At 59.3% G+C, this 27,924-nt stretch overlaps 2 protein-coding genes across 3 annotated transcripts; both read right to left on the reverse strand.

The window, feature by feature from the left end:
• Nucleotides 1–429: 429 nt before the first annotated feature.
• On the reverse strand, nt 430–11,841 carry HCN2 (hyperpolarization activated cyclic nucleotide gated potassium and sodium channel 2). The gene is made up of 8 exons (XM_031507145.3): nt 11,355–11,841; nt 5,608–6,031; nt 4,750–4,911; nt 3,860–4,078; nt 3,581–3,727; nt 2,748–2,988; nt 2,407–2,571; nt 430–2,273 (listed from the first exon to the last, which is right to left on the reverse strand). Exons 1-8 carry the CDS (start codon nt 11,801–11,803, stop codon nt 1,321–1,323), a joined length of 2,760 nt encoding a protein of 919 aa, XP_031363005.2. The 5' UTR covers nt 11,804–11,841; the 3' UTR covers nt 430–1,320.
• A 2,235-nt stretch (nt 11,842–14,076) lies between these two features.
• BSG (basigin (Ok blood group)) lies at nt 14,077–27,857 on the reverse strand. Of its 2 annotated transcripts, XM_021540123.3 has the most exons (9): nt 27,766–27,857; nt 23,628–23,975; nt 22,013–22,169; nt 20,759–20,847; nt 20,187–20,311; nt 19,336–19,609; nt 16,137–16,161; nt 15,753–15,820; nt 14,077–14,862 (listed from the first exon to the last, which is right to left on the reverse strand). In XM_021540123.3, the coding sequence occupies exons 1-8, from the start codon at nt 27,845–27,847 to the stop codon at nt 15,763–15,765; spliced, it is 1,158 nt and encodes a 385-aa protein (XP_021395798.1). In that variant the 5' UTR covers nt 27,848–27,857; the 3' UTR covers nt 14,077–14,862; nt 15,753–15,762. The 2 variants fall into 2 exon arrangements, with proteins under 2 accessions (XP_021395798.1, XP_021395797.1); XM_021540122.3 differs by lacking the exon at nt 23,628–23,975.
• Between the last annotated feature and the right edge of the window lie 67 nt (nt 27,858–27,924).

Here is a 27,924-nt window from a genome sequence, read left to right on the forward strand (position 1 = left end):
GTGCAGCTACAGTGGGAACTGGACTCTCACAGGGGCTAAGTGCAGCTTTTCCAGTCAGGAGCCTTCCATTCTCACTGAACTGAGGCTTCCCAGACCTCCTCTCCACCAGGCTGGTGTTGGAGATGGTTGGCACCTCGCACCTGGAGCTGTGTTTGGCTCAGTTCACAGCTGTGCCCTATAACCACAGGCTCACAATCAGCCTGCACCCAGCTTCTTCCTGGCTGCTGCTGGAGCCAGGGGAAAGCTGCTGGCAGAGACTTTTCACCTTGTGGCTTTCCTGGCAAGGGAGGCAGTTCTTCAAAGGACAGAGCTGCATCCCCCAGCCTGAGCTGGGGCTGTGCCCAGTGTTCCAGCTCCCGACACGGGCATGAGGAGCAGGAGGCGCGGCAGGGAGGGATGGTGGCGAAGAAGCGGAGCCGGAGTCGTGCGTAGCTCTGTCAGCTGCTGACGTTTATTGCACAGGATGGGCTGGATGGGAAAGTGGACGCTTGGAGTGGGGCCCTGTCCCTCCGGCCGCTCGGCCGCAGGGTGCCGGGGCTGGCACGGGCCCCGCGCTCGCGGTACATTCAATGTGGAAGGCTCCAGAGTGCGAGGCAGCGAGGCACACGTGCGCACACACACACACACACACCTGCACACACACCCACGCACGCACACACAGCACACGCACAGGCACCCGCTCTGCTCCGCAGGTGCCTGCCCCAGCCCCAGGGCTCGGGCTCCGGCGCCTGCCTCCGTCCTAGTGCTGCCTCCGGGGACACGGGGCCGTGCTCACCCCCAGCCCCGGAGTGGGGGACAGCGTGTTTGTGGGTGCTTACAAGCCTCAGGGCGACCTTCCCTCAGACCCTTCCCAACTTACCTCCAGTCCCGGACCATCACCCCTCGCCTTGGGTCTGTGAGAGGGGCGCGGGGGCACGCGCGGCGCCGGGGCTGCGCCGGCAGCCCCAGGGAGGTGTCCTGCGGGTCACACACACAGGGATGTGTTCAGGTCATAGATATCATCAACAGAGTTGGTCATGGCGAGAATGCAGCTGTGGCTTCTATGGGCAGCCGGGGAGGCCGGGGGGGCAGCGGGGCTTCGCCGCGGGGAGTGGGCGACAGGGTCAGACTTTGGTCGGAGACGACACGCCCGGGGGCTCGGCCCAGTGACCCCGCGGTGGGGAGAGGGCACAGCAGCCCCAGGCCCACCCTGGGCAGCCGCCCCGCGCTGCAGCGGGTGGCAGGAGGGACCGGGGAGCGGGGGGCGGCAGCCGGCGGGGTGAGGAGGGGGCTCCCTGCCGCCGTCCTCCGGCACGCCTGGCCCCGTGCCCGGCGCGGAGGTCACAAGTTGGAAGACAGCCTGGACTTGGCCGGGTCCGTGTCGGGCGTGCTGGACGCCGAATCCTTGCGGGCCGCCGCCGAGTCCTGCGGCAGGGCGGGCGGCGGTGTCAGCCCCGGGCCCGTGGGCGCCGGGTGGGCCGGAGCCCCCCGCGAGGGCGCCGGGGCCCGCAGCCCGGCCGGAGGGCCCGGGCCCGGCGAGGCGGCGGCCGGGCCCCCTCCGATGGAGGTGCTGGACTCGCGGGCGGAGGCCGGGGGGCTCTGGGTGCTGCCGGCCGCCAGCCCGTGGGGCAGCGAGGGCTGCGAGGCCGAGAGGGGCCGCGAATCCTGGCTGAGGCTGCTGGTGTGCAGCGCCTGTGTGCTCTTGTGGGCGGCCAGGCGCTGGGGCGAGCCGGGCGCTGGCTGCTGGCTGAGGGACAGCTGCGAGCCCAGCGGCCCGGGGGCACCTCCGTAGGCGAACGTCCGGCCGGCCAGCGGGCTTTGGCACGGCGGGCTGGCCGCGGCCGCGGCGAAGGCGCTGGTGGAGGCAGGCAGGGCCGCGGGCTGCGCCGGGTCCTGCGAGGGCGAGGGGTTGGCGTGGGGCACGGGGGGCTGCGGCTGCGGCGGGGGGCTCTGCTGCAGCAGGACGGGGGACACGGCGAAGGGGCTGGGCACGGCCTGGGCGTACTGCAAGCGGCGCATCATGCGGGGCGAGCCCAGCGCCATGGAGCCCACCAGCGGGCTCGCCATCTGCGGGCAGAAGCTCATGGCGACGGCTTGCTGGAGGGTGGCGATGGCGGAGGTGACCTGGGGCTGGACGGGGCTGTACATGGCCGTGTGCTGCTGCAGCTCCGCCTGCTGCACCATCTCCCGGTCGTACTTGACGATCTCCTGGATGATCTCGTTCTCCTGGTTGTTGAAGACACCTGAGTTGAGGTCGTGCTGCACTTTGTGGAGCAGGATCGAGTTCTTCTTTCCTACAGGGAGACGGCCGGGAGAGGAAACACCGTGAGACCCTGTACTGGTGCTATGCTGGGTTCCCATGGGGAACCACAGCTGCCCCTTTTGCCAAGACACCCCCTCTCCCCCCCAGGTCCCTCTGTGTCCTACCGATGCGGTCGAGACGGTCGATGGCCACAGTCTCAAAGGCCCGTCTCATCATGGGGTACTCCTCCAGCACCTCGTTGAAGTTGTCCACTGAGAGTGAGTAGAGGCGGCAGTAGGTATCTGCACGGACACTGGCCGTGCGCCGGCCACGGGTCAGCAAGCAGATCTCTGGGGGAAAAACGCCAGGGCCAAGGTCAGAACTCCGCCATCGAGGACAAAACAGGGCAGGCCAGGAGCAGGGTGTGAGAACCACCATGCAGTGGGTGCCCTGGGACAGCAGAGGTGTCCCAGTGATTCTCACAGATCCTGCAAGGGCACCCAGGCTCAGTCCTGCCAGTGCTCACCCCCAAAGTAGGAGCCGTCGGAGAGTTTCATCTCCTTGTTGCCCTTGGTGAGGATGCTGACCACACCGTGCTGGATGAAGTACATCTTCTTGCCGATGGTGCCCTCTCGGATGATGTAGTCACCCGGCTGGAACACCTCGAACTTCAGCTTGGTGAGCATGGCCGTGACGAAGTTGGGGTCGGCGTTGGCAAACAGCGGCATCGAGGCCACCAGCTTGCGGCAGTTGAAGTTCACGATTTCCTGTGGGGATGTGGATGAGCCCAGGAAGCTGGGACACGCTCCCCCAGGGACACCTCCCCACCCCAGACAGTCTCATGGACACCCTGGCATGCAGATTGTGTGTTACAGTGAGCTCATGGGCTCTCTATTTCCCCTTCCCCGCGACCCTGTGGCTCTGATCAGATAACCCTGGACCCTCCTTCCTGCCCCAACAGGGTGGGCGGAGAGCCAGGGAAGCCCACCCTGTCCAAAGTCTGTACAGACCCCTGACATTTCCTGTTCGTTCTCTTCTGCCCTGCTCTCCACATGGACATCACAGAATAAAGAGAGCTGAACCAACATATCTGGGGTAAGAACCTCTTTTGGAAATCTTTGCCATCTCCTGATATTCCTCCCCTCACAGCCTCAGACCTCTGGGCTAGCCTGATCATTTAGGGGGCTCTGCGAGGGGGGGAACGTCAATTGTGCATGGGCACACTCCCACACGGAGAGGTGTTTGACCCCAAGCATGTGCATGGCAGGAGCTGGTGGGACCCACAGCAAGAAGGAAGGGATCCCTTCCCTTGGCAAGGTGAGGTAATCCCCATCCTCCTCCCAGCTCTCCAGCCCTCACCTCACGCAGGGGCTCGTTGAGCTCCCCCAGGATGCTGTCCTCATCAAACATCTTGCCCTGGTAGCGATGCTCGTAGTAGTCGTGGATCTTCTGGCGGAAGTCAGCGGGCAGCTTGTGGAAGGACATGTACTGCTCCACCTGCTTGTACTGTGGGGAGAGCTGCTGTCAGCTGGGACCCTCCACCCACATCCCCACTCCCACTGCATCACCCCCCTCCTGCTCCTAACCAGGAACCCTCACCCCACGCAGCTCCAGGAGGGGACAAAGCTGTGGCCCTACCTTCTCCTGGTACTGGCGCCGGGAGGAGTCCAGCGACTGGATGAGGGCGGTGGCGTGGCCGATGAACATGGCGTAGCAGGTGGCCCCCACGATCATGCTCAGCATGGTCAGCCAGATGTCCGTCATGCTCTCGGGCGCCTGCTTCCCGTAGCCGATGCAGAGCATGTGGCTCATGGACTTGAAGAGGGCGAAGGAGTACAGCTCACTCCAGGAGTCGTTCTGCAGTGACAGGAACACAGCTCAGCCATGCACGTGTGTGTGTGTGTGTGTGTGTGTGTGTGTGTGTGTGTGTGTGTGTGTGTGTGTGTGTGAGTGTGTGTGTGACATTGCTCGAGGGCCCAGCGCCCTGGTTCACGCCTGGCCACAGTCCCAGCTCACTCCCAGCAATAGGAATTTGTTGAAAAGCAAACTTTTCAAACTTTTCAAACTCCCCCGGCGAAGTAGGCAGGGAAGGAAACGGTTGAGACAGGCAGGGGAGGAAGAGGAGGAAGCCAGGCGGAACAGAGCAGAGATGGAAATTTGATGAAACAGGATGAGACAGTCAGGGGGAAAGGGCCATTTGCAGGAGGCTGCAGGGCTGAGAGGGAGCAATTAGAAACAGGAGCCATTATTTATTAATAGCAGCTTTGTGGCTAATGAGCAGGAAAAGGCGGCAGGGGATGGGGCCAAGAGCCCCATGTCAGCATTTTCCTCCCACCCTGATCAATGCACTGCTCCAGGTCCTGTGAGACCTCACCAGGGTGACACCAGGGCCGGGTGCTCCGTGCACCATGGGGCACCACAGCCCTGGCCCAGGGAGATGGCACCTCCTGGGGCTGGAGGATGGAGGATGGACGATGTGGGGATGAGTGGGAGCCTCAGGAGCAGGATGTGGGGCAGAGGGAACTCACCACCATCCCGTTGATGGAGACCCAGCAGTTCTGGGGGAAATCCTGCAGCATGGGCACCAGGAACTGGAGGCAGCCATCCCAGTGGCAGAGCAGCAGCATCATCCCGATGAGGTTGATGATCCTCATCACCGCGCTGGCCAGGTCGTAGGTCATGTGGAAGATCTGTGGGTGGGTGGCATGGCAGGAGGTGAGCGTGGGGACCGTCCCCCACTGCCCAGCCTGGCTCAGGGCACCGACCTTCATGGCCTCAGCTGGAAGAGGCTCCCGTGGCTGGCCTGGCTCTGGCCTCGAGGTGGCTGTGCTCCACCTGCCTATTTATAGCCGGCGGGTGCTGCCACGCTGCCGCCCGGGAAGCGCTAATGGCAGCGAGCCTTGACGAGGATCAGGGAGACACAGATACTCTGGGCACTGAGGAGGGAGCAGGGCAGCTCCCAGGGCATGGGCCAGAGCCATGCCAGCAAAGCTGAGCATGTCCCAGAGCAGGGTGGGCCCTCAAAGCTGAGGGCCCCACAGGGCTGGGGGTCCTGCTGTCCTCCCCAGTGCTCCCTGAGCTCCTGGTGGGGTAGGGAGCCAGAGGGGAGAGAGGCAGGAGGCGCTGAGCTGAGCAGGGGGACAGGGTCCTACTGCTGGCAGAGCAGGGGACGGTGTGCCAGCCATGCTGGCACCCATGGTGGGTGTTATATCACAGCTCAGGGATGCCCCAAACCCTCCAGGGTGGGTCACAGTCACCCACCGGCCCCACACACTGCCCCACAGGTCCCCTGCACCCTGCCAGTTTGTCAGGGAACCACTGCACTCCAGCTCCCACTCTCTCCAGCCATCCAGCTGCTGCCAGAGGCTCCCAGAGCAGGTCCTCACCTCCTCCCACTGGTGGATGTAGCGGATGAGGCGGGAGAGGCGGAGCAGCCGCAGCAGGCTGAGGATCTTGGTGAAGCGGACGATGCGGAGGGCGCGGGCTGTCTTATAGACCTCCGAGTCTATGCCCTTCTCCACAATGAGGAAAACGTAGTCCACAGGGATGGAGGAGACAAAGTCCACCACAAACCAGGTCTTGAGGTACTTCTTCTTGATCTTCTCGGGGTCCAGGATGATTTCTGTGTTGTCCTCAATGACAATCCCTGTGCGGAAGTTCAGCACCAGGTCCATCAGGAAGAAGGTGTCAGAGACCACATTGAACACGATCCAGGGGGCCGTGGTCTCCTCCTTGAAGAAGGTGATGCCCACGGGAATGATGATCAGGTTGCCGACCATGAAGAGCAGCATCGTGAAGTCCCAGTAAAATCTGGGGAGCGAGAAGATGTTGGAGGATGTCACCAGTGCCCCAGAGTCCCCTCCATGCCAAGGGGACACAGCCACCATGCCCTGTCCTAAGGGACTGGGCTACTGTCACTCTAATGCCACCTCAGCCACAGGAACCCCCTCCTCTCCCCACATCCTGCCCCCCCGCTCTCCAATCTGCCCCCAGGGTGATCGTGCAGCCAGCAGAGCCCCTGATTGAGGCAGAGGATGGCACTGAGGGCTTCTGCCGGTCTGATTTGGGCCGTGGCAGCAGGTCCTGGGGAAGGGGAGAATGATGGCACCAAGCACCAGAGGGGGATATGCTCCAGCTGAGCTGCCCGGGGGCGTCCCGTGGGCTGGGGACCCCCAGACAACCGGGTGGAGTCAGTAGAGCCCTGAGGGCACCCTCCTCTTTCTGCGCTCCCGGAGAGCACCCAAGGACAGGGGACAGTCCCCAGGGACAGCCAGGGCCACCTCAGCCCGGGTCGCGTTTCGGGGGGTGCCCGGGTGGGGTGTGCCCGGGTGGGTTGAGCCCGGGTGGGGTGTGCCCGGGTGGGATGTGCCCGGGTGGGGTGTGCCCGTGGGTCCCGCCGCGCGGGGGCGGCGGAAGGAGCCGCGGCGGCCCCGGTGCAGCCCCGGTGCAGCCCCGGTGCAGCCCCGGTGCAGCCCCGGTGCAGCCCCGGTGCAGCCCCGGTGCAGCGGAGCACGTACGGCTGCAGCTGGCTGCAGCTGGCCGGACGCGCGGGCGCTGCGGGCTGCGCGGCTCCTCCGCCCGTCCTGCCTCACCCCATCCTTCTCCCCTCTCTCCTCGTCCCCTCTCCCGGGCCACCCATGACCTTTCCGAGCATCTGCAAGGTCACAGCGGCTCTGTCACGGCGGGATGAGGCGGAGGCCACCTCGCCCTGCCTTGCCCGGCGTGGGGCAGGGGTGGGGGGATTCTCCCCTGTGCCCCGTGCACGGACACGCAGGACCCGCGCCCACGCACCCTGCTCAGCCCACCCTGGCAGCTGCAGGATGATGAGCGGGGGGTGCCGTGGCCACGCTGTGCCCTGGGGGATGAGGGGGTGAGGGGACGAGGAGGAGACCCCCACGCACACGGGAAGGGGCGATGGGCCAGGTCTCCACCCCCACTGCGCAGATTAGCGCAGGGCCAGAAGGAGCCGAGCATCCCAGCTCCTGACCTTTCTCCAATGACACCTTCCTCATGTGAGACATTGCCGTGGCAACCGGGAGTGATGTCACTGCTGCAAAACCATGACTTCACACCAGGGCGGTCCCCAGGGTACCCTCGCCAGAGGAGCTGGGCCCCCCCTGCACCCCTACGCCGAGCTCTGGCTGCTGGCACCAAAGAATCCCAGCTGGACCCCTGGGCTCCCACGCACAGCTCGACCTCCCAGGGATGCTGAAATCAGCAGAGCTGCTGTGGGGCTGGATCTGCCCCTAAACCCCCTGGCAGCTCCCTCCCAGACTGACCCTGCTGTGCTGAGTGGGTCCCACAGGGGCATTAGCCACGCAGAGCTGCGAAGAACAAAGATTAAATAACCACGCCAGCTGGGCAAAACTCCCCTCTGGCTCCAATCCCTCTGCAATCTGGCTGAGCCAGGGCAGAATTCGGCCTGCAGAGAAAGATAAACTGCTCCTGATCCCCCCCTGCACAGAGCTGACCCTGTGCGATCGCCCCGGGGACCAGCGTGCCATGCCAATGCTTTCTTCCTTGGAAGGTTCATGTGCATAGAAAAAAGATCCAATCCAGGCTACTAAAAATATCTGAAAACAAATTAATCAGGATCCTCGACACCCCTCCCTCGCTTCTGACCCAATTGTACGACAGCGATGATGACAGGAGATGCCCAAAGCCCCTGCGAGAGGCAGCTGCCACCTCCCTGCTCCATCACCCGCCCACGGCCTGGCACAGCGGTGCTGCTCGGAGGTCCTGGGCAAGATGAGAGTAGGGTCCAAGCCTGGAGGGGGGCATGCGTGCCAGGGTGGTCCCTGCTTAACTCCACTGGCAGCACTCAGAGCTCCAGGGATTGCCAGGGATGATCCAACCTCTCCTGTCTGTGCTGATGCCGTGGGACACACACCCAGAGCTCCTTTAGACTCCCCGCTGCCTCTGAGGTCTGAGCCCTTTGGCTCTGATGCAAACCAGGCTGCCAGGGGGCAGGGGCAGCACGGGATGGGTGAATGATCAGTGTGGGATTGGTGCAAGATTGAGGAAGGATCAGCACTTTGCAAACTCGCACTAAATACTCCCATTCTAAAAATGAGGTTGCTGTGAGAAGGGGGTTGTGGAGCCAATGGCAGAAGTTTGGCCAAGCTGATGAGCAGTGGTGGCCAAGGCACAGATCCCAGCACAACCAGTTGTTATGAATGACTGCTGGCCTCTCCCCTGGAAAAGCCAGGGGGAAGGGGGTATAAAAGCTTTGCAAACTGCTCAAGGACCCAAACCTTTGCCATCCCCCAGGTCGGTCACAGCCTGTCCGTCCCTTGAGGTGGCTTTCAGCAGCTGACGCTGCAGAGGGAGGGGCCCAGCTCCCAAAATCTCACCACAGGGAATGGGAACACCAGCACCAGAGCTGTCACACACACCAGCAGCAAGAGCAGCTGGTGAGCCTCATCCCTCTGCTCAGGAGCCCCTGTGGTGGCACCATCCAGGCAGAGGGAGAGACCCTGGAAGCATTTCAATGTGGGTGAGGAAGGCTCCAGCCAAGCAACACTACCAGGATATGTCCTCTGGATGCATCTTTGCCCCTGATTCACACGCAGGAACAGCTCTTGCAACAGAAAATCATCATCAGTGAGAACCTCCTGCTCAGCTCCAACCCCAGTGCCAGCCCAGCCTTGTGGAAGGCTGGAGTAACCCCTGAGCAGCCCTTAGTGCTCACGGGGTGATGGGCACTGCCACCACCTCCAAACCACCACTGCAGCTCCTGCAGCTCCCAAAACAACACCCCAGGGCTGGTGCAGAAACCCCAAAAGAAGCAATGAAGGAGCTGGCGCTGGCTTGGCTGCTCCTCCAGAGACCAGAAGTGACAAAGTCAGTGACAATCACTGCCCAGCACCTAAAAGGAGGTGGCCCTGCTCCAGCACACACTTACAAGGTCTCTTTGATCAGATTTGCAGCTCAGGATCTCACCAGCCGCCCTGATTGCTTCCTCATCATTCAATATTTATGTAAATAGCAACTTTGGTTCCTGGAGCAAATCTGCCCTGAATTAAGTGTGAACGATGGCAGCACCATGGCCATGAGGAGCCAGGATTGCCAAATGACACCGATGATGAAATGATGTCACAGATGCAGATGGGGAATGATTTCTCTTAAGACGGGAAATGGGTTTTGCAGGGCAAACAAGACCAGGTCACGCTCCATCATTGCTGGATAAATGCTTTTTTGATTCCTTGAAGGCAGGACAAGATGGGAGGGATGCACTCGTGTCCCCAGCGGGCACAAGCAGAGCGGGTTCCTCAGCCCAGCCTGGCGTGGGCCGATCCTGTTCCTGTGCACGGCTGGGGAGCTGGAGGATGCCATGGCTCTGCCTGCAGCTCCTCCCCACTGGGCAGGGAACTCTCCTACGCCACTTCCAGCATCAAAACACAGGCAGCCACTCTGCCCCAATGGGTTTCGAGTCTCCATAGCGGTTCCAGGAGGATGAAGCCCGTGCAGGGCAGGACAGCCAGGGTGACTCCCCAAGGTCACTCCAGCACCCACCTGGCTGCTGCAAGCACCAGTCCAGGGAGTGATGCTGCTGCACTCTGGGGAATCCTCTGAGGCCTCAAGGCCGCTGCAGGCTCACCGGAGGGAGATCCCCGCTCTTGGCAGCACTGTGGGCTCTGCCACCAGTGCCACAGCTCTGCCAGCTCAGAGGAGCAGGGCAGGCTCTGCCCCGGTGCAGGCATGGGGGTCACCTCACTCCCAGCCTCCCCCAACATCCCACAGCTGCTGAGGGTGAGGAAGAGCACAGGGAGTGAGGAAGGGCGAAGTCCTGATGTTCAGCAGCCCCCGGGATCCACCTGGCACTGCCACCTCTGCTCTGTCACGGCAGGGACAGCGGAGGTGCCTCTGCCACAGGGCTGGCCGTGGCCAGGCAGTGACCACTTCTCACCCCAAATCTGCAGCAGAACCCAGTGCCCAGCCAGCGAGATGAGGAGGGGGCTCCACTGGGTTCCCATGGCAGGTTCCCAGGGTGGAAGGGCTCAAACCCCTGTGCAGGAAGTTGGCCCTGAGGGGTGGCCAAAGGCCTCCAGCTGCTCCTCTGGAGGAAGCCAGAGCAGCCCAGGGGCAGCACACGAGGGTGGAAGCAGGAGGTGAAGGTGCTGCTCCTTGCCCTGAGCCCATGGCCACCTCCACCTGCCTCAGGGAACCCCAACCCACGGGGCCCCATCAGTGTCAGCAGTGAACAGACCCTGAGATCTGCCTCGGGGGATCCCCCACGCAGGCACCCAGCACACCCTCCCTCGAGCCACCCCAAACCTCTCACCAGCGCAGCAGCACAACCACCTGGGGCTGAGCCTCTCAGCCCCTCCAGCCCCTGGCCAAAGGCTCCTCCAGCCCCTTTGAGGTCTCTGGACCAGGGTCCAACTCAGCAGCAACGCCAGCAGGGTCTCGGCCTCCCCATGCCCGCAGGATGCCATGCTGCCTGCCCAGACAGCGCAGCCATCCCTCCCTGTAGCTTCCACACGACTCGGGAAGCATTTGCCGCTCTGGAGCTCGCCAGGGCTCAGGGATGGGAAGGAGATGGAGCTGTAGAGCCTTTCTCCCGGGTTTGTCATTCCTTGCCTGGCAGACACACAGATCCTGGGGACTCGAGTGCTCTCAGGAGGCAGAAGAATCCCCCTCCAGCCGGCTGAACCCCAGGGACAGAATCAGGCCTCCTTGGGGGAGGGGGGAGCCTTCACAACGCTCTGCCAGGCGTTAAAAGCACGTCCCCCTGCCCAGCCCCAGCCCTGCCCAGGGAGGGGGACACGGAACCCCAGGGAGCTCCGGGGACAGAGCCAAGGCCCGGTGGGGCTCAGGAGGGCCGAGCCAGGCCGAACCTGCCGAGGCCCCGGGAAGGACAAGGGGACGAGGGGATGGATGCCCTTGCTCAGGCACGGCGAGGGCTGCCGGCATCCCCGGAGCAGCGGCGCCTGCCGCGCTGGGGAAGGGGATGCTCGGGACGGGGATGCTCGGGAAAGGGATGCTCGGGAAGGGGATGCTCGGGAAGGGGATGCTCGGGAAGGGGATGCTCGGCTCGTCCCCTCCCGCGCCCGGCGGCGGCTCAAGGTGCCCTCGGCCCGGCCGCACCGGCAGCCCCGCTCCCGGCGCGGCCCCGCGGCTACCCCCGCACCTGAAGTCGCTGTAGGGGTGGATGATCCAGGCCCCCGCCGACTTGACGCGCTCCTGCTCCCGCTCCACCGCCTTCTGCGAGCCGAACATCCGCAGCGAGAACTTGTTGACGCCGGGCTGGAGCATCGCCCCGAACTGCCGCTGCATGAAGCTGGCCTGGCTCCCGCGGACCTCCTCGGCCGCATCCTCGCTCGCCCCCTCCTCGGCCGCCTTGGCCCCGCCGGGGGACGCGCCGCCGCCGCCGCAGGAGAAGGAGACCTTGGGCTCGCGGGGCGGCTCCGGGCCGGGGCTGCGCGGCGGATCCCCGCGGCGGCACTCGCCGTTCGGGGACCCCTTCCCGCCGCGGCCCCGCGCCCGCCCCGGCCCCGCCGCTCCGCCGCGCTTGGCCCCATCGGCCGCCTCCTCCTCGGCCGCTGCCTCCCCGCCCGCCGCGCCGCGGCCCGCCCGCATCCTGCCGCCGCTGCCGCCGCCGAGGCCACCGGCGGCCGAGTGGCGCCCGCCGCCGCGGCGGGGGCGGGCCGGGGCGGGCCGGGGGCGGGCGGCGGGGCTGGGCCGGGGGCCGGGCGGCTCCGCAGCTCCCCCCGCCGGCACCGCCCTCCCCGGTGGGACCGGCTACCGGGACCGGCCACGGCGACGGGACGTCCACCTTCCGCCCCGCCGGTGCCGCGCGGGGCCGGCCGCTCTCCCCGCGGGGCTCCGCTGCCGCCAGCCCAGCCGCCCCGCCGCGGAGGGAGCGCTGCTTGCCAGCGGGCCGGGGATGGAGCCCATCTCTGCCCTCCCACCGCTCCAGCGCTGAACCCAGCCGGCGGCGGGAGGAACCCCCCGAGGGGTACCCGGGGATGGAGACCCCGGACCGGCGCCCCAGGACATCACCGGCACGCGAAGCTGGATACCGGACACCCGCCAAGGGGAATGGCGCTCTGGAAGGACATCGGGACCGGCATCTGCTGCGCTGTGCTGCGGGAACGGCTCGTCCGGCCGCGGCTCCCCCGGGCTGCGGGGTGCCGGGGATCCCCGGTTCGCACCGAGCAGCCCCGAGCAGCCGGGCACGGGGCCGGAGCCCGCGGCCCCGGGCGAGACCCGCCGTGTCCCGGGGCGGCGTGGGACGCGGCGGTGGCACCGCCTGGTGCCTGCGGGACAGAACCGCAGCCCGAGCGCGTCCCGCGGCCACGGCGGAGCCGGCGCCGTGCCCGGGCCGGGCACCGACAGCCGCGGGCCCTACGCTGAGCCTCAGGGCAGGAGACACCCCAAAATCGCGCTGCGGACCACAGCGGCCTCGTTCTGCGGCTTTACAGCCCGGGTTCAGCACGGTTGCCCCCAGGAGCATCCCATTTCTCCAAACCATTCCTGGGGCAGAGCACCACCACCCCTAGCTGCCCCCAGGAGCAGCCCATTTCTCCAAACCATTCCCTGGCTGTCCCCAGCCCATGCAGACATTGATTCAACCTAACCTGAAGGCGGCTGGGGATGCCAGAGCCAAGAGGTGAGGGAGCAGCTCAGGGCTCACCCCGAGGCACCGGGAAGCTGAGCAGGGTCACTGTGCAGCTCAGAGCACCACCCGCTCTCTCTCTCTCTCTGGAACACGATGGGACACCACACCAGGGCCTGCTTGTGCCATCCCTGCCCCAGGTTCGGTGTGGCAGCCCCTGGGCCATGGCAGGGCTGTGCCACAGCTCACCAGGACAACGCAACGCAGCCCAGGGTGCCACGATGCCAGCTCCATCCCCAGCTCCATCCCCTGCCCAGCTCCCGGGGCTGTTGTCCCCCTGTCCCTGCCCAGCCAAACAAAAGGCACAAGCGGTGCTTTGTGCTGCAGCCCAGAGCGGGCTCAGACAGGACCCAAAATTCTCATAAAGGAAATGAAACCATGCATTGACATCTCACCAGGATGGCACGAGGCTGGGGCTGTGAAAGCCTTGCATAACCCATTGACAGGCACAGAGCCACGCTGCCCTCGCTCTGGTGGCACAGCAAGGCACAGGCACTGGCAGGAGGGACCCTGCCACCACAGCACCAGGCTGCCAGCGCTGCCACCACCTCTGGGCACAGGGTGGCCACCACAGCTGTGCTCTCCCTTTGTCACATCCCAGGTAGGGGCGAGCATCTGGCTACAGAGCAAGGCCGTGGTTCAGGCATGTGCCCAGAACGAAGCACCTTAGGCCAGCTGCGAGCACAGGGCAGCTTCTCTTCAGCCCATCATGGGCTCCGCTGCCTCACTCCAGGGGCAGGAATGCTGCAGAAGCCCCCTGAGCTCAGGGCTACCAGCAGAGAAGAGACTCCCCACCAGACCCAGTCCTGGCCCCAGGACTCTGTGCACAAAGGTCTCACACCTTTGTTCTCACCAACCATAAAGGGCAGGGAAAAAAACCCGAACAAATCTAGAAAATCTGCTTAGAAAAGTGTGAGACACACAACTAGCAGGGCCTGGGAGGGCTCCTCGAGGCTGGGGCTGGTCCTTAGCCCCACAGCCACACGACTGAGGAACTGTGGAGCAGGGCAAGGGGAGACTGTCCCATACGTGTGCCCCAGGCTCCTCCAGGCTCTGCAGAGCTGGGAACACTCCTCCCTCCTCTCCCTCCCTCCACAAAGGCTTTTACACCCATCGAGCTGCATCTCCTCAGCAATTAGAGGGCAGCCAGAGCTGGCACCAAACCCAGACACAGCATCGTGCTCTGCAGCCAGAGGGTCAGGCGGCCCAAAGGGAAGAGACCAGAGTCCAGAGGTGGAAAAAAGAGAGAGGAATCATCTTTATTTGTGAAGTGTTAACAGATGGAACAGCTCTAACCAGCAATAAAAGGTGTTAGACTCCCCTGAGCACCTGTCTGCCACGCACACGCCGCGATGGCTCAAGCACAAGCACAAAGCTGGTAAACCTTAAAACCACCCCCAGCCCCGGCTCACCCTGCCCCTCCCCACTGCAGAGACACGAACAGCCCATGGAATAAGTTACAGCAATCATTTATCCAGCATCCAGCTCCTGGCTGAGGAGTAACCAAGAGCAGCTCGGCAGGAGTCGACTGGGAGTCTGCCCAACAGGGACGTGCCAGGAACGAGCCCTGGCCAGGGAAAAGTGCAGCCTTGCTCCTGGTGACGCACTGGGACAGACACAGAACCTTCCTGAACCCTCTGCTCAGACCAGGTCACCTCCCAACAGCCACCAAAGCAGCTCCTCCCTCACCCCCACAAGCAGGTGGGACACAGCTGCATTCCCACCCCCCTCCCCACCCTGTACCAACATGAAATAACCTAGGACAGAGACAGTCAGAGACCTAGACTACCAGGAACAAAGGATTTACATTTACAGGTAGAAAAAAACCCTCCCACGACTCTTTTTAAAAAAAAAAAAAAAAAAAAAAAAGTACTGTATTTTATATTCTACAACTTAAGTTTCCTTAGAAAGTGAAGTAACTGAATCGCAAGGGCGCACTAGAGTATTCCATGGTGCTATTTTACCAAAAAAATTAAAAGAAAATAAAATTGTCCAGATGAGTTCTTCATCTACACATCACCTGGCAGGAGAGAAAGAAGAAAAGCCAGTTAGATAAACTCTGCTGCAACAGTACTGTTGGAACTCAAAATGTTCAAAATGTCTCTCAGACACTTTTAGAGGTTCCAGGCCTTGGTCAGAAGCATTTGAGACCCTGGCAGGCAGCTGGAAACAGCTGTGATTTTGGGTTTGAGCCATGGAATGAGTTACCAACTTTGAAGGTGGAACAAGCAGTCACAAAGGGTTAGATGGGATAGTAAAAGTAGTTACAAAACAGAGGGGAAAATTTTTTAGTATTGTACAGGGGGGTTTTAACACCTGTACAGGGGGGTTTTTACTTTGGGGGTCAGAAGTTTTAAGATGGAGGAAAGTGGGCTGATCCTGTTCTTCCTCCTTCTTCTTCCTCGCCTCCATGTTCTTGGTGATGGCTTGGTTTAGAGTAGAAAAGCACCTTGTAACATAGGTGGTAGGTATTGGGAAAAAACCATAAATATGTAATAAGTAATGGACCATGTAAAATATAGAAAAACACCATTTAATATAGGTAATGGGCATTGGGGGAAAACTGAAACCATGTAATATGTAATGTACCATATAAAAAACAGCAGCAGCCCTGGGTGGGAGAGAAGAAGCAGTCGGGGTCAGAGAGGATGTCAGGGTGTGTGTGTGCCTCTGCCTGAGCTGTGAGCAAACCACAGCAGCCTGAGGAGAAAATCTTTTAGATAAGTCCCAATAAACTGCCTTGAGACCGAACAACAGAGACTGCAGAGTTTTTCTTTGGGAGCACAGGTTGGAGGAGAGACTTTTCCAGCACCGAGACCCCAGAGCAAGGCTGGGGTTCTCACACAGCATGGCTGCACTGGGCTGGCAGAGCTGGGCCTCAGCAGCTGCAGCTCCTGCCCCAGCACTCACCTGGCCCTGCTCAGTTGGCGTTCCTCTGGCGGACGTTCTTGTCCTTGTGGTTTGTGGCATTGCTCTTCCTGGGAAGGAAGAAGGGGTGTGAGGAAAGGGAGAGCAGAAATTCCCCCAGCAGCACCCCTCACCCACTCCTGTGAGGTGCAAGCAGAGGGTGGAAATCAGATCCCAGAGCAGGGTCAGACACCAGTGCCACCTCAGGTTTGTGTGATTTACAGATGGGGACACCAAACGGGGGGACATTTCCCCCTCACTGAGTATTATCCCACACCAGACAAGTTTTTGTTTTTGCATAAAGCTTTTTTCTTTGGAGCAGATTCCCTGGCTGGATGAGATCTACCAGTACAAATCTGGCTAAATAGGAACAGGCAAGATACTCACAGTGGTGCAGAGCCTCCATCATCATCTTCACATTCAGGACAGCACAGAAAAAGGAAACAAAATATAAATAGTCAGGGAATAGGACATACAAAGTGACCTCTGCCTCCCCTTAAAGCAGTGGAAACTGCATTCCAGGCAGCCATTCCTCCACCCCTTAAAACTGGGCAGGGTAGAGCTCCTCTGGTGAGATCTGCTGCCCTGATCCATCTCCTGTGCTCACCCCCACGGCACCAGGACTGGGATGGCTCCCAGATCCCAGCACACTCCCAGCAGGTGAAGGGGAAGCCAAACAGGATGTTTCAGGAATGAGGCTTTAAGCAGCAGCAGCAGCAGGAAGCCCTTCTCCCTCCCCACACGTTGTGATACCAAAACAAACACTGCACACCACGTTCTGAGCAGCACAGCTAAGGAAAAACACCTCTGCCAACACATGCCGAGCCCTGCAGCCTTTCACCAGCCCCCTGAGATCTTCCACTTCCCAACAGGAGGCTCCCAGTTGTGTCCTTTGCTCCCCATCACCTCTTCTCCAGCCCTGGCTCCCCCCGAGTGCTGTGCTCCGGGCACTGGGGCTGCCCTGGGCACCAGGACGTGCTCATGGCTGGTGAGAGGAGGCAGGCACACGGCTGGAACTACCTTTACTTACCACGTGAGGTGGCACCAGCAGCAGAGAAAGGAAGAGTGGATAGGTAACACCAGCAAGGATATCACCCCAAGACTGTCCCCACCCCATCCTGTGGGAACCCAGGGCTTCCCTCTGGCTGCCCTGGCAGGTCTGGGACCCTGGCAGGGGTCAGGAACCCCCCTGGACAGAGCCCCCACAGACACTGGCTGTGATCTCTGGCCATGGAAAAGAGTTTTCAATCCTACAGGATGAATTACCAGCTCTGAGTGTTTGATATCAGTAATAATTAAGTGTGGCACAGGTGCAAAAGTAAAATTTTAGGATTCTAGATTAGGGGTCCAAAGGGGGCAAAATGGAGGAAATTGGGTGTGCCTTGTCCTTTTTCTCCTTCTTCATGCCCTCCATGTTTCACTGTGGTGTTGGCATTTTTCTGTTGGTTCAGGCTGGGGACACACTGTCCAACGTAGGTGACAGATACTGGCACGTTATTGTAAATGCAGCCCAGGGAGTTTCTGGTATTTAATGTTTGTAACACCCCACTGAGGGCAGAGCCCCACACGCTGCCCTGCAGGACAGAGCTGGGCAGGGCAGCAGAACATGTAAGAGATAAACAGAATAAACAACCTGGAAACCAGCACAGACCAATTATGGCTTCTGCTTTGGCAGCAGGGCAGAAAGACAGAGACTTTCTACAATCTTGGGATCATCAATAGATCCCGACACCATCCCAGGTGACAGGAGGGTCCAGTTCACAGAAGTACTGGGGGGAACTGGTTCAGACAGACCTCACTGCCACCCTTCAGGAGGGACAATGCTACAGAGACTCTGGGGCAGAAAGAACCACTTCACACCAGGGAAGTGTAAAGCCACGTGTGTTTACCAAAGGGGTTTGATGCTGTATCCTCATCCACGAGCACCTGGGAACTTGAGTTCCCATCAGGACATTTCAGCACATTCAGCTGTCTATCAAAGCACCTGCTACAGCTCTGACAGGTCAGCACCCCACAGACCTGGACTGACGCCACCAAACCACATCACACAGTGTTTTTGCTGGGAGATGCAGCTACAACATCTTTAAGACAGCGTTAAAACACCTGCTTGTGAAGTTGCCTCCAGTGGAATTCCAAGCCCTGCAGTCAGGGGAGGGATGTGACCTTCAGCCCCTCTGCTGCACCTCTCCAGAGCAGCCTCGCAGGGGGCCAGGCAGGAAGGATGCAGAGCATTCCCACTGCATTGTTAACAGCATCAGATAAAGGAGCTGACACAATGCAGATCCTCACCGATAAGGAAAGGGAGGAGCTGGTGCTTCCAGAACAGATTAAAAGATAGCACTGGGTCTTTGAGATGCAGGATGTGTGGATCTGATGACCCAAAACATCCTGAACTGAACACAAGGCTGGTCTCTCAGAGCCACTGACAGTCCCTCCCAGTTCTGCAGCAGCTCTAGCACTTCTTTACAAACCACTTCGTCCAGAGGGGGAGCTGCCAAAGCAGACCCAGCCCTGCAGACACTCGAGGGAAGCAGAGGAACTGGTGAGACAAAGGGTCAGGCTGACCTGCACAGAATTCTCTCCTGCTCCAGATCTGCCAGAAACAGTGCAATTACAGGCAGGCCCATGGCTGAGGTGGCATGGGACAGACTGGCTCCTCAAGTGCCCTCAAACCACCCCTCCTCAGAGAGAGGGACCTCAGAACCCCCTACAAGCCCATCTGTGGCAAGCACATTTCTCTCCCTCTCAGGACTTTTCATAGAGGTGCACAGAGAGAAATGAAAAGAGAAAACAATTTCTATTTCTGCTCCTTGTTTTTCCTATGTGGAATGTGTTTGGAGAATTGTTTACCTGGGGTGAGTGCTTGGTTGGATTCTGGTGAGGATTGTTTGAGCCTGATGGCCAATCCAACCCACCTGGGGCTGGACTCTCAGAGAGGGTCACGAGTTGTGTTAGAGTCAGAGAAAGTAGTATGGAGTTTTAGTATCCTCCTTTTATATAGTATATTGATGTATTTTAGCATAATTGTAATAAAGAAATCATTCAGCCTTCTGAATTGAGTCAGACATCAGCATTTCTTCCCATTGGGTTCACCTGCATTTACAATAGAGTGCTGTGTCATGACCAGGAGATGTGGCAGGCCCATTCTTTCCTCTCTCAGGATTTTTTCATAGAAGAACTTAGAAGAAAGAAAGAGAAAACAATTTCTGTTTCTACTCCTTGTTTTTCCCATGTAGAATGTGATTAGAGAATTGTTTACCTGGGGTGATTGCTTGATTGGATTCTAGTAGGACTTGTTTGAGCCTGGTGGCCAATCCAACCCACCTGGGGCTGCACTCTCAGAGAGGGTCATGAGTTGTGTGAGAGTTAGAGTCAGAGAAAGTAGTGTGTAGTTTTAGTAACCTCCTTTTGTGTAGTATATTAATGTATTTTAGCATAGTTATAATAAAAAAATCATTCAGCCTTCTGAATTGAGTTGGACATCAGCATTTCTTCCCGTTGGGTTCTCCTGCATTTACAATACCCATCCTGCCTGCACCCTGCACACCATCTTCCTGCACAGATTCAAACCCAGCTGGCCTCTTACCATCAGGAACCTCGTCTGGCTTCCTCCTCTTCTCGTAGATGAAGATGATGGTGACGAGGACCAGGACTTCTGCCACGATGCCCAGGAAGGGCCAGAGCGCTGCCAGGCGGCTGCGGACGCGCAGGCTGACGGTGGCATCGCCGCTGCCCAAGGAGTTGGTGGCGTTGCAGAAATAATCCCCCGTGTCCTGCTCGATATCCAGCTTCAGGATGCGCAGCTCCGTCTTGTTGCCGCTGGATTTGATGATGTAACGCCCAGAGGCGTTGTCCAGGCGCTGCAGGGAAGGAGGAAGGAGAGGGATCTCAGGGTGATGGGTTTCTCTTTGAGCTTTTACAGCTTTTTTTTTAATTACTTGAGATATCTCAGCTAAGCCCAAATGGCTTAAAAATTAGCAGGATGGCTTTTGAGGTAGAGGTGGAAACAGAAAAAGGTTTAATAAAAGGCAAAGTAACAAAGGTCTTACAGAGAAAAACTGAGCTAGGGGCAAGAGGTTTTTGCTCCTGCTAAAACACCCCCAAAAGTGATTATTCCTTTTGTTCTCTTCCTTTTCTAGTGAATTACCCAGGTGAGACCTCTTGGCCTCTGCCCAATCAGACAGCCCCAGGTCTGAGGTGAAGTCCAACAAGGTTCTCTGAGGTGTCTTTGTACCAAATTGGGAGAGAATTTCCTGGGCTTTTTGCCTTTTTAAGCAAAGAATAATTTAGTCACTCCATCAACAGGGGGCACATTGCTACCTCAGGGAAGTGCAGACTGACCACCACAGAAATCCCAATGCTGGGGAGCTCTGAGCTTTGGAACAATTCTGCTGGCACAAGGGCAGCAGGGGAGAAGGAGCAAACCACAGCACTTACCTGACCACTTTTGTGCCAGGACCAAGTGGTGACAGCAGGGAAAGAGGGATTCTTGCAGGTCAGCACACCCGTGTCCCCCTCGTTCCCATGCTCAGACTTCTTGTATGCTGTCACCTGGGGGGGAACTAGGCAAGAGGAAAAAAAAAAAAAAAACCAAAACAGATTTGGACATCTCACTATAGAAATCACAGACTTGTGCCTCCTGCAGCCCACCTCACCAGAATCAGCTACCCCAAAAACCTCAGTCGGGTTGTTCCGCTCACTAGTTTGGCATTTTCAAAGAGAGAAGTGCATCAAGCTGCTTCAGGAAAGGCTCAAACAGATTTGTCCAGCAGGTATTATCCCTCTCTCCCTTACTCCTGTGGGAATATGCCCACACAAGGCTGGTTTAATGCCAGACTTCAGGGCTGACCCTGCACACGCTGATAACGGCGCTGCCTCTGAGAGAGCAGCCAGATAAGGGCTGGGAGCAGCTTTTCAACCAGCTGAAAAGACACCCCAGCAAAGTGTTGAGAGGATCACAGCTTCCCCACGCCCCTCCTCAGGCCCCAGGAGCAAAGAGATTAAATTACCAGAAATATTCACTTCTCCTTTCATCTGTGGGTTTGCTTCGAAGACGCACTCGTAGATGCCAGAGTGGTCCTCCCTCTTCCCCTCAATCCTACCAAAAAACAGGATTCAGGTAAGCATCCAGCACAACTTATCCAGAGATTCTGACCTCCAGACTCAAGGAATCACAGACCCACAAGCACCAGCAGCCTTTTCCACAACAAATTTCCCCATTCCAGCAGGATATTTATGCTGCACTGTGTGCCTACAGCAACCCAAGCCTCCACTCTCTCCTCACACACTGAGGGTGGCACAAGAGGGTTTCATGTGCACTTGACTCTGTCAAGTCAGTGATCGCTGTTCCAGCTCAGTGAAACACAGGGCAAAGCAGTGGCAAAGCTCACCCAGGCCAGGCTGCTCTGGATTGATCCCTCACAGAGGAAAAACTCTCCCACTCTCCTTCCTGTAAAGCTGCTGCAATGAGATTTAGTGGATTATGCAGCCCTGCAACAAACATCCCATTCTGCTGCTCAGTAATACCCACTCGAGGGAAGGGGCCCACACTTTGTCCCATGGCTGCACTGGGACAAGGGGCTGTTTGTTAGTTCTGCCCTGCACGGCGCTTCCCACTTCCAAAAACCACTCAGCTGAGGAATTGAGGTCACGCGAGGGAGGCTGGGTTATAAATACTTTAATCCTTGTTCAGCTCCCTGTTGCTATGGGGAGACAGGCACGTCGGCACTGCCATACAAAGGGACATGATGCCTGCACAGCTGCTGGGTCACTGCCAGCCAGGCCTGACTGCAATCAGAAAGGAAAGCTCACTCACTGCCACAGTAAGGCTGGTATTCCTGCACCCAGCACGGACCACAGCTCTGCAGCTCCTTCTGGGACTCTGGGAAGGGACACCAAGCCCCAAGGAGAGAGAACCAACATGCACTGGAGCCTCTTGCTCCACGCACCAGGAGCAGGCAGCTCCTGGGGGAACAGCTCTGGAACACTGAATAACCAGAGTCCAGCTGAACACCTGCTTAAAATCAGGAAATCTCTCTCTAAGAGGATATTTGTGGCACAAAACCGCCCCTTTCTCCTCCTTTTTCGATGCCCTCCTCCCCATAAAGGAAAGTGTTGGGCCTTACCAAACAAAACTCTGTTCAACTCCACCCCATCAGCAGAGCTGCAAGAACTCAGCCCTGGTTCCAGTGGTCAGCAAGCACCAGCTGCTTTCTGGGAAAAACCCTGCCCCTCTCAGGTTCTGACCTTGCCCTAACACTCACGTGTAGCTGGTAGAAGCATCCGGGCTGCTGTCCTCATCCAGGATCTTCTCTTTGTGAATCCACTTGTGGCCCGTGATGGTGGGGTGTGATCCAGATATGTTACAGCTCAGGAACACCTTGCCAGCATCCTCAAAGTAACCAGCAGCAATTTCTGGACCTGCATTCATAAAGAATCGGATTGAAGTCAACCCGGGGTATGGCAGAGCTGACGTGGTGCCCAAGAACCTGCAACGCAAACCCCGCAGCTCCTTGTCTCTATTCCCAGCTTCCACTTACCTTCACACAGCTCCCTAGCAGAGCTGGCCAGCACCATAGTCCCCAGTGCCAGGCCACCAGGTCTGAGTGGAGCTGGGATGGCCACGCTGGCCCTGCAGCTGCTCCCCCCACGAGCAGGATCCCCTGCATGGCTCGAATCCCCGCTGTCCCCAGCACGGGTGCAGCCCCAGTGCTCAATAAGCAATGGAAAAGGTCACTCTGAAGGGCAGAGCACGGCTCTGCACTGCTGGGAGCAGCCACAGAGCTCGTGTGTCAACACCTGCCAGCACCTGAGCAACTTCACACACCTCCAGGTAGCTCAGAGGGCAGGCAGGACCCTTCGTGGTGAGGGGCAGCAGACAAGAACACGTGGGTTTAGTTAAAACAACTCCAGGGAGAACAGAGCCGTGACTCTGAGAGGTCCTGGGCCTCCATGTGCCAGGCAGCAGTAAATTATGCAACCTAAGATGACTCAGGCATTTCTACTTGTAGGAGGCTGTCCAGAGAAGGCAGTGCCAGCAGCAGCACCACTGCACAGCCCCAGTGCCACTACGGTCCCTACCCTTCCACCCCACCTCCATCCCAGCTCCTGCCAGGACCGACAGGCATTCTGCATTTCCTCCTATCCAAATTCCACTGGAAGAAGGGTTCTGCTGGGAGTTCTGTTGAACAGGCATCTCTCCTAACTCCACCATTCATGGAGAGACCTCAGCAGGACTTTAATCCCCCTCCCAGGTTCCGATCCCTGGCAGCAGCCCGGGTGCTCCGGCGTTCGCCCACCCGCTCTGCGAGAGGGAACCCGGCCACGTCCACGGGACAAGCAACAACACCAACACTCGGGTGTCACACAGACACGGCCATTTCAAAAATGGTTGCACCTCAGACCTCAAAGCAAGATTTGTTTTCCCAACGGTCTGGCTTCACCAGCACAGAAGCGAGCTCAAAGCAAGGCTGCTGGAAGGAGCGGGAGCTGTACGAGCCGCAGGGAAGGGCTGCTGGTCAGTGGTGGTTAGGGCAAAGTCGACCACAGAATCGAGGCTCAATTCTGCAGCACCAGGGCTCGGAGGCACTCGGGAATAAGCAGCAGATTCCAGGTTCTTTGGCTCCGGAAAAGGCGCGGGATTGCCGGAGGGCGAATTGATTGGGAAGCCACAACCCTTTTTGAGCAGGGCCATTCCGGGTCAAGTCACAGGTGGTGGGGAGATTGACAGAGGGTGGGAGTCTCTCAGTTCTACAGCTGGGGTGGGAAGGTGAGGGGAGCTTTCGGGAGCCACAGGACACGGGTGCAGGGGTGAGCATGGCAGGAGACTCGAGACACCGGTGTCCGAGCAAGTGCCAAGGCCTCGGTGCGGCCACTCACGTTCGATGACAAAAACGTTCGCCTGGGAACGGATCCACTTGACTTTGGGGCTCTTCGACAAGTGGTTGCGGTCGGGGTCGTTGCTGGCCCGGCACTCATACATGCCCGAGTCGTCGCCCGTGAGGTTGGCGATGGAGATGGTGCTGGTGGAGTGCAGGTTGTAGGTGGCGTTGATTTTGACACGGTCCTGCCGTGCGCCATCCCAGAGCTGAGCATAGGTCTCATTGGGGTCGTTGCCCTCAAACCACCACTGGATCTCGGGGATGGGATTGCCAATCGCCTCGCAGTACAACTCCACGCTGTCCTGCATCAGTCTCTTTTGAGACAGCGGTGACTTTATAAAACCAGCTATGAGTTGGAGAGGTATTAGTGCAAAGTGTTAGTGCAAAGCAAGAATTCACCTTCCACAAGCAAAAATAACCCTCGGTGACTGAGAAGAGGCTGCAGGCTGTCTCCACATCAGCGTGCTCTTCCCTCCCTCCCCTCCACGCCCTGAACTCTGCATGGCTCAGACAGGGCTGCTCGCTTGCATTTTGCATCTCCTGCGGCTCCGCTGCAAAACCAGCGCTCAGCGTGTGCCACTATCCAAACTGGATGCCCCTTCTGCTCCAAGGCACAGCCCAAGGCCCCTGAGCACGATGAAAACACTACATCTGTGTTTTATCCAGCCCCCACATTCCCCAGCCTGCGCTCTGGCAAGGTGCTGCACAGGTGCCATCACCGTGGAAGGCTGGGGACAGCGAGGCAGCGGGACCCCGAGCGAGCCCCCTCACAGCCAGTTTGATTTGGACAACTGCAAGGGGAAAACGGCTTCACTGAGCCCCTGTCCCCAGGAAGAACGTGTCTGTTCCCCCTCGCTGCACAGCCCCGGGCTGCCTGACTGTAATTCAGAGCTGGCCGGGGCCCAGGCCCCCCCTCGCTGCACCGTGGCACAGCCACACGTAGCAGCCCCTGGCCTGCCCACAGCCTTGCTCCATCCCTCAGCCCCACAAGCTGCCCAGCAGGAACCCCTGAGCACAACCCCAAGGCAAGAACTTTTTTTTTCTGGAGGAGGAAAGTCTTGCAGACCGCAAGATGTCACGAGCCAGGTGAGGAAACTTGTAGATTTGTTGTCATACAAACAGCGAAATCTTGAGTTTTCACCTCGGGCAAGACCAGCCTGCAGAGCTGAACTGGCAGCCAACAGACCAGAGGCACAGGCAGCAGCTGCAGGCTGGAATTTGGGTATTTTTCACTCTGCCCTTGCAGCCAGAGGCCGGAGGGATCAGTCTGGAATCAGCCAGTCCAAAGGTTGGTCCCTGCAGCGGAGCTGCCAAACGCCCTCGGGCTCCAGGGCAGTGGCCACAGCCCCAGGAGCCCTTCCCAGGGCAGGCAGGAAGGGAGGCTCAGCAGCTCCACTTTGGAAAAACCATCAGGCACAAGTGGAGGTCACTACGTGACTCAGCCCCAGCCAGGTTGCAGAAGGAGCTGAGCTTGAGACACATCCTTCCTGTACTAACAGGCAGCTCGCACCCCAAGAACCTTCCAGGAATTAATTTGCTCAGTTAAAAGCACTTTGTGATTATCAACAGCTTTCCATGGATGCGCTGTGATGTACAGGCACAGAGAAAGTGGGCTTTGGAGAAGTTTTCTGGGGGGGGTTTGAAAGCCTGAAGATGTTTTAACAAAAAATCCTAAGGCTGCTTTTTGTGAGAATAGGAACAAATCACTGCCACAAACCCAAGTTTGCTCAAACTCAAGAAAGACACAAGTTAGCCTGTAAGCTAAGCTTGGCTCCTAAAGAAATTAATTCCACATTTTTCAAAGGAAAAACTAGTTTTTCCTCCTAAAGACTTTTTTGGAAGTCTTCTTGAAGAATAAGCATGGCTGAAAGAGAAAGGACCCCCCATGGGGGGGGTGACAAAGCACTCTTAGGAGAAGGCAGACACTAATTTTAACCGAGCAGGAGGTTCAGGGGTACCCAGAGACATGGGATGGGGCTATCAGCTGGGTTCCACTCCTAGAGCCACTGACCTGCATGCCAGAAGGGTTTTTTTTCCACAGCACAGGCCTGTGATCAAACACTCCCAACCCTGCCAAGCCCAGAGCACTTGTAGGAGCCCGTCTGCTCCAAGTGCAGCCCGAATTAAAGCGGGAGCTGGTAAAGATCAAGGGTTTTACAGCCACAAGGTGATTACTGTGCTGACAAAATAAGCTGTGCAAGGTTATTTGCTGCGAGTTAGAGGGTACCTGGTGCAGTTCAAACAGGTTTAAAAGGCTCCAGCAAGCAGCAGCAGCGAGTACCACTTGCATTCCCATGGGATTAATGTCCTCCCTGTCCCCACCAAAAAGCTGAGAGCAGGAAATCCCAACCTTGGGTTCTCTAGGCTGGGGAAAGTGCCTGTGGAGCCCAAGGCACAGGAGCACGGCCAGCACCAACCCACTGGCATCGATCAGGGCTGCTGCCATTTTCCAGAGGGTGACAGGCTGCAAGTGGAGCTCAGCTCCCGAAGCCCAGGCGCTCCTCACAGAGCTGAGCCCGGATGCTTCCCCGGGCACAGCGTGGTATCTGAGCCAGCAGGACAGGCAGAGAGAGCAGATAACATTCTCCAGTCACCTTCAAACTATAAACAACCTCTCCCCCCGCAGAGGGAGGAGTCCTCGGGGTGTCAACAGCAGTGGGACGTGCTGAGCCCCACTGGGTCCATGTTCCTGCCTGGCCTGACCTTTGTTTCTCGGTTTGGGAAGGGGTAATTGAGGAGCTAACACTTTTTGCCATTTAAAATAGCTATAAAAGCTGCCCTTAAGCTTTGCACAGCCAGGTCAAAGTCAGGGTCCCTCCCCGCGAGGGCACAGAGTCCAGGCACACATTGACCCACGCTCCATGGGGCGAGCTGCTGCCCAGCCTGCTCCATAAAGCCAAACCCCAACACTGCTGAGAGGCCAAACCCCAACTTTCCATCCCCCCCTCTGCTCCCTCCGGGCACCAGCAGGGCTCCACACCAAGCCCAGGCATGGCCAGGCAGGACGTGGGCATTACACAACTGCTGGGCCAGCTCTTCCTCCCAGGCCTTTTCAAACCCAGGATGAGAATTGCTTTTTCCACATCCCAGCGGTGCCAGTCTCTAGGCAGGAGGGAGCTGGCAGGAAAGCCTCAGATCCACAGAGGGAGCGGGATGGCAAACTTGGCCAGCTCCAGGTGATATATGTGAGGTTTAGAAGGCGGCTCTGCCCTGCAGAATTAAAATGCAGTTCTGTAGGAAAAAAAAACTATTGGAGCACACGCTTCGGTTTGCCAGGATCCTCCCACTCTTTAAGGTTCGGCTGTACTATGCTGAATTAAGTGCAAATAGGCTACAAATTGTTTTTAAATACTCAAAACAACAGCCAGGAGCAGCTGCTCGCCACTGGCGACCAAACCTCGAGCACCGGGGCTGGTCCAGAGGCGGCGGGGAGAACTCGGCCGGGTTTGCCGTGAGCTCCCTCCTCCCAAAGCGGAACCGTGGAGCCCCAGCGCGGGCAGAGCCGCTCATCCCGGCGGGAAGAGCCTTCCGCGCCCACCGGGGGCTGCGGAGCCGCCGCCCCGCACCGGACCCGCTCCGCCCCGGGATTATCCGGAACATCTTTAGCGTTTAAAGCCCGGCGACCCGTTGCTGCTCCTGAGCCGCGGAAACCGGAGAAGCGGCTGCGGGGAATAAACTCCTCGGTTTTCCTAAGGAGAAAACAACCCAGCCCGGCGGAAAGCACCGGCGGACCCCGACGCCGCTCCGGTTAAAGAGACCAACGGGCACGCGGTGCGGCGGGGCATCCTCCGCCCGAGCTGCGGGAGTACCCGGCGGCTGTGCCGAGCTCAGCCCGGCCCGGCCATTCCCCGATAACCCCGGGGCGCCTCCGTTCCCCCGGCCCCGCCCGCCGCGGACGTGCCCCGCCGCAGGCGCCCGCGCCGCCGCTCCTCCCCCCACGCCCGCCGCTCCCGGACCCGGTCGGGAGCCCACCCGCGGGGCTGGGATCCCGCCAAGACCCCTCGGAGCCTCCGCTGGACACCCCTCCGTCCAACCCCCACCGGAGCTCCCCCGTGGGCCCTCGCCAACCTCCCGCCAACCCGGGCCGCCCGAAAGGAGCCCCCCCCAGGCCGGAGCCACCCCGGCCCGGTCCGTACTTGTCCCCGCGGCGCCGGCGGCCATCGAGCACACGACGAGCAGCGCCAGGGCCGCGCGCGTTCCCGCCGCGCCCGCCGCCATCTCCGCACGCGCCCCGCCGCGCCGCGCGCGCGCTATAACCGCGACCGGGGCACCGGGGGGAGGCGGGGCCAGCCCGG

The sequence above is a fragment of the Lonchura striata genome, chromosome 28 (assembly GCF_050655825.1).
Source record: "Lonchura striata isolate lonStrDom1 chromosome 28, ASM5065582v1, whole genome shotgun sequence".
In the NCBI taxonomy this organism is placed as follows: Eukaryota; Metazoa; Chordata; class Aves; order Passeriformes; family Estrildidae; genus Lonchura; species Lonchura striata.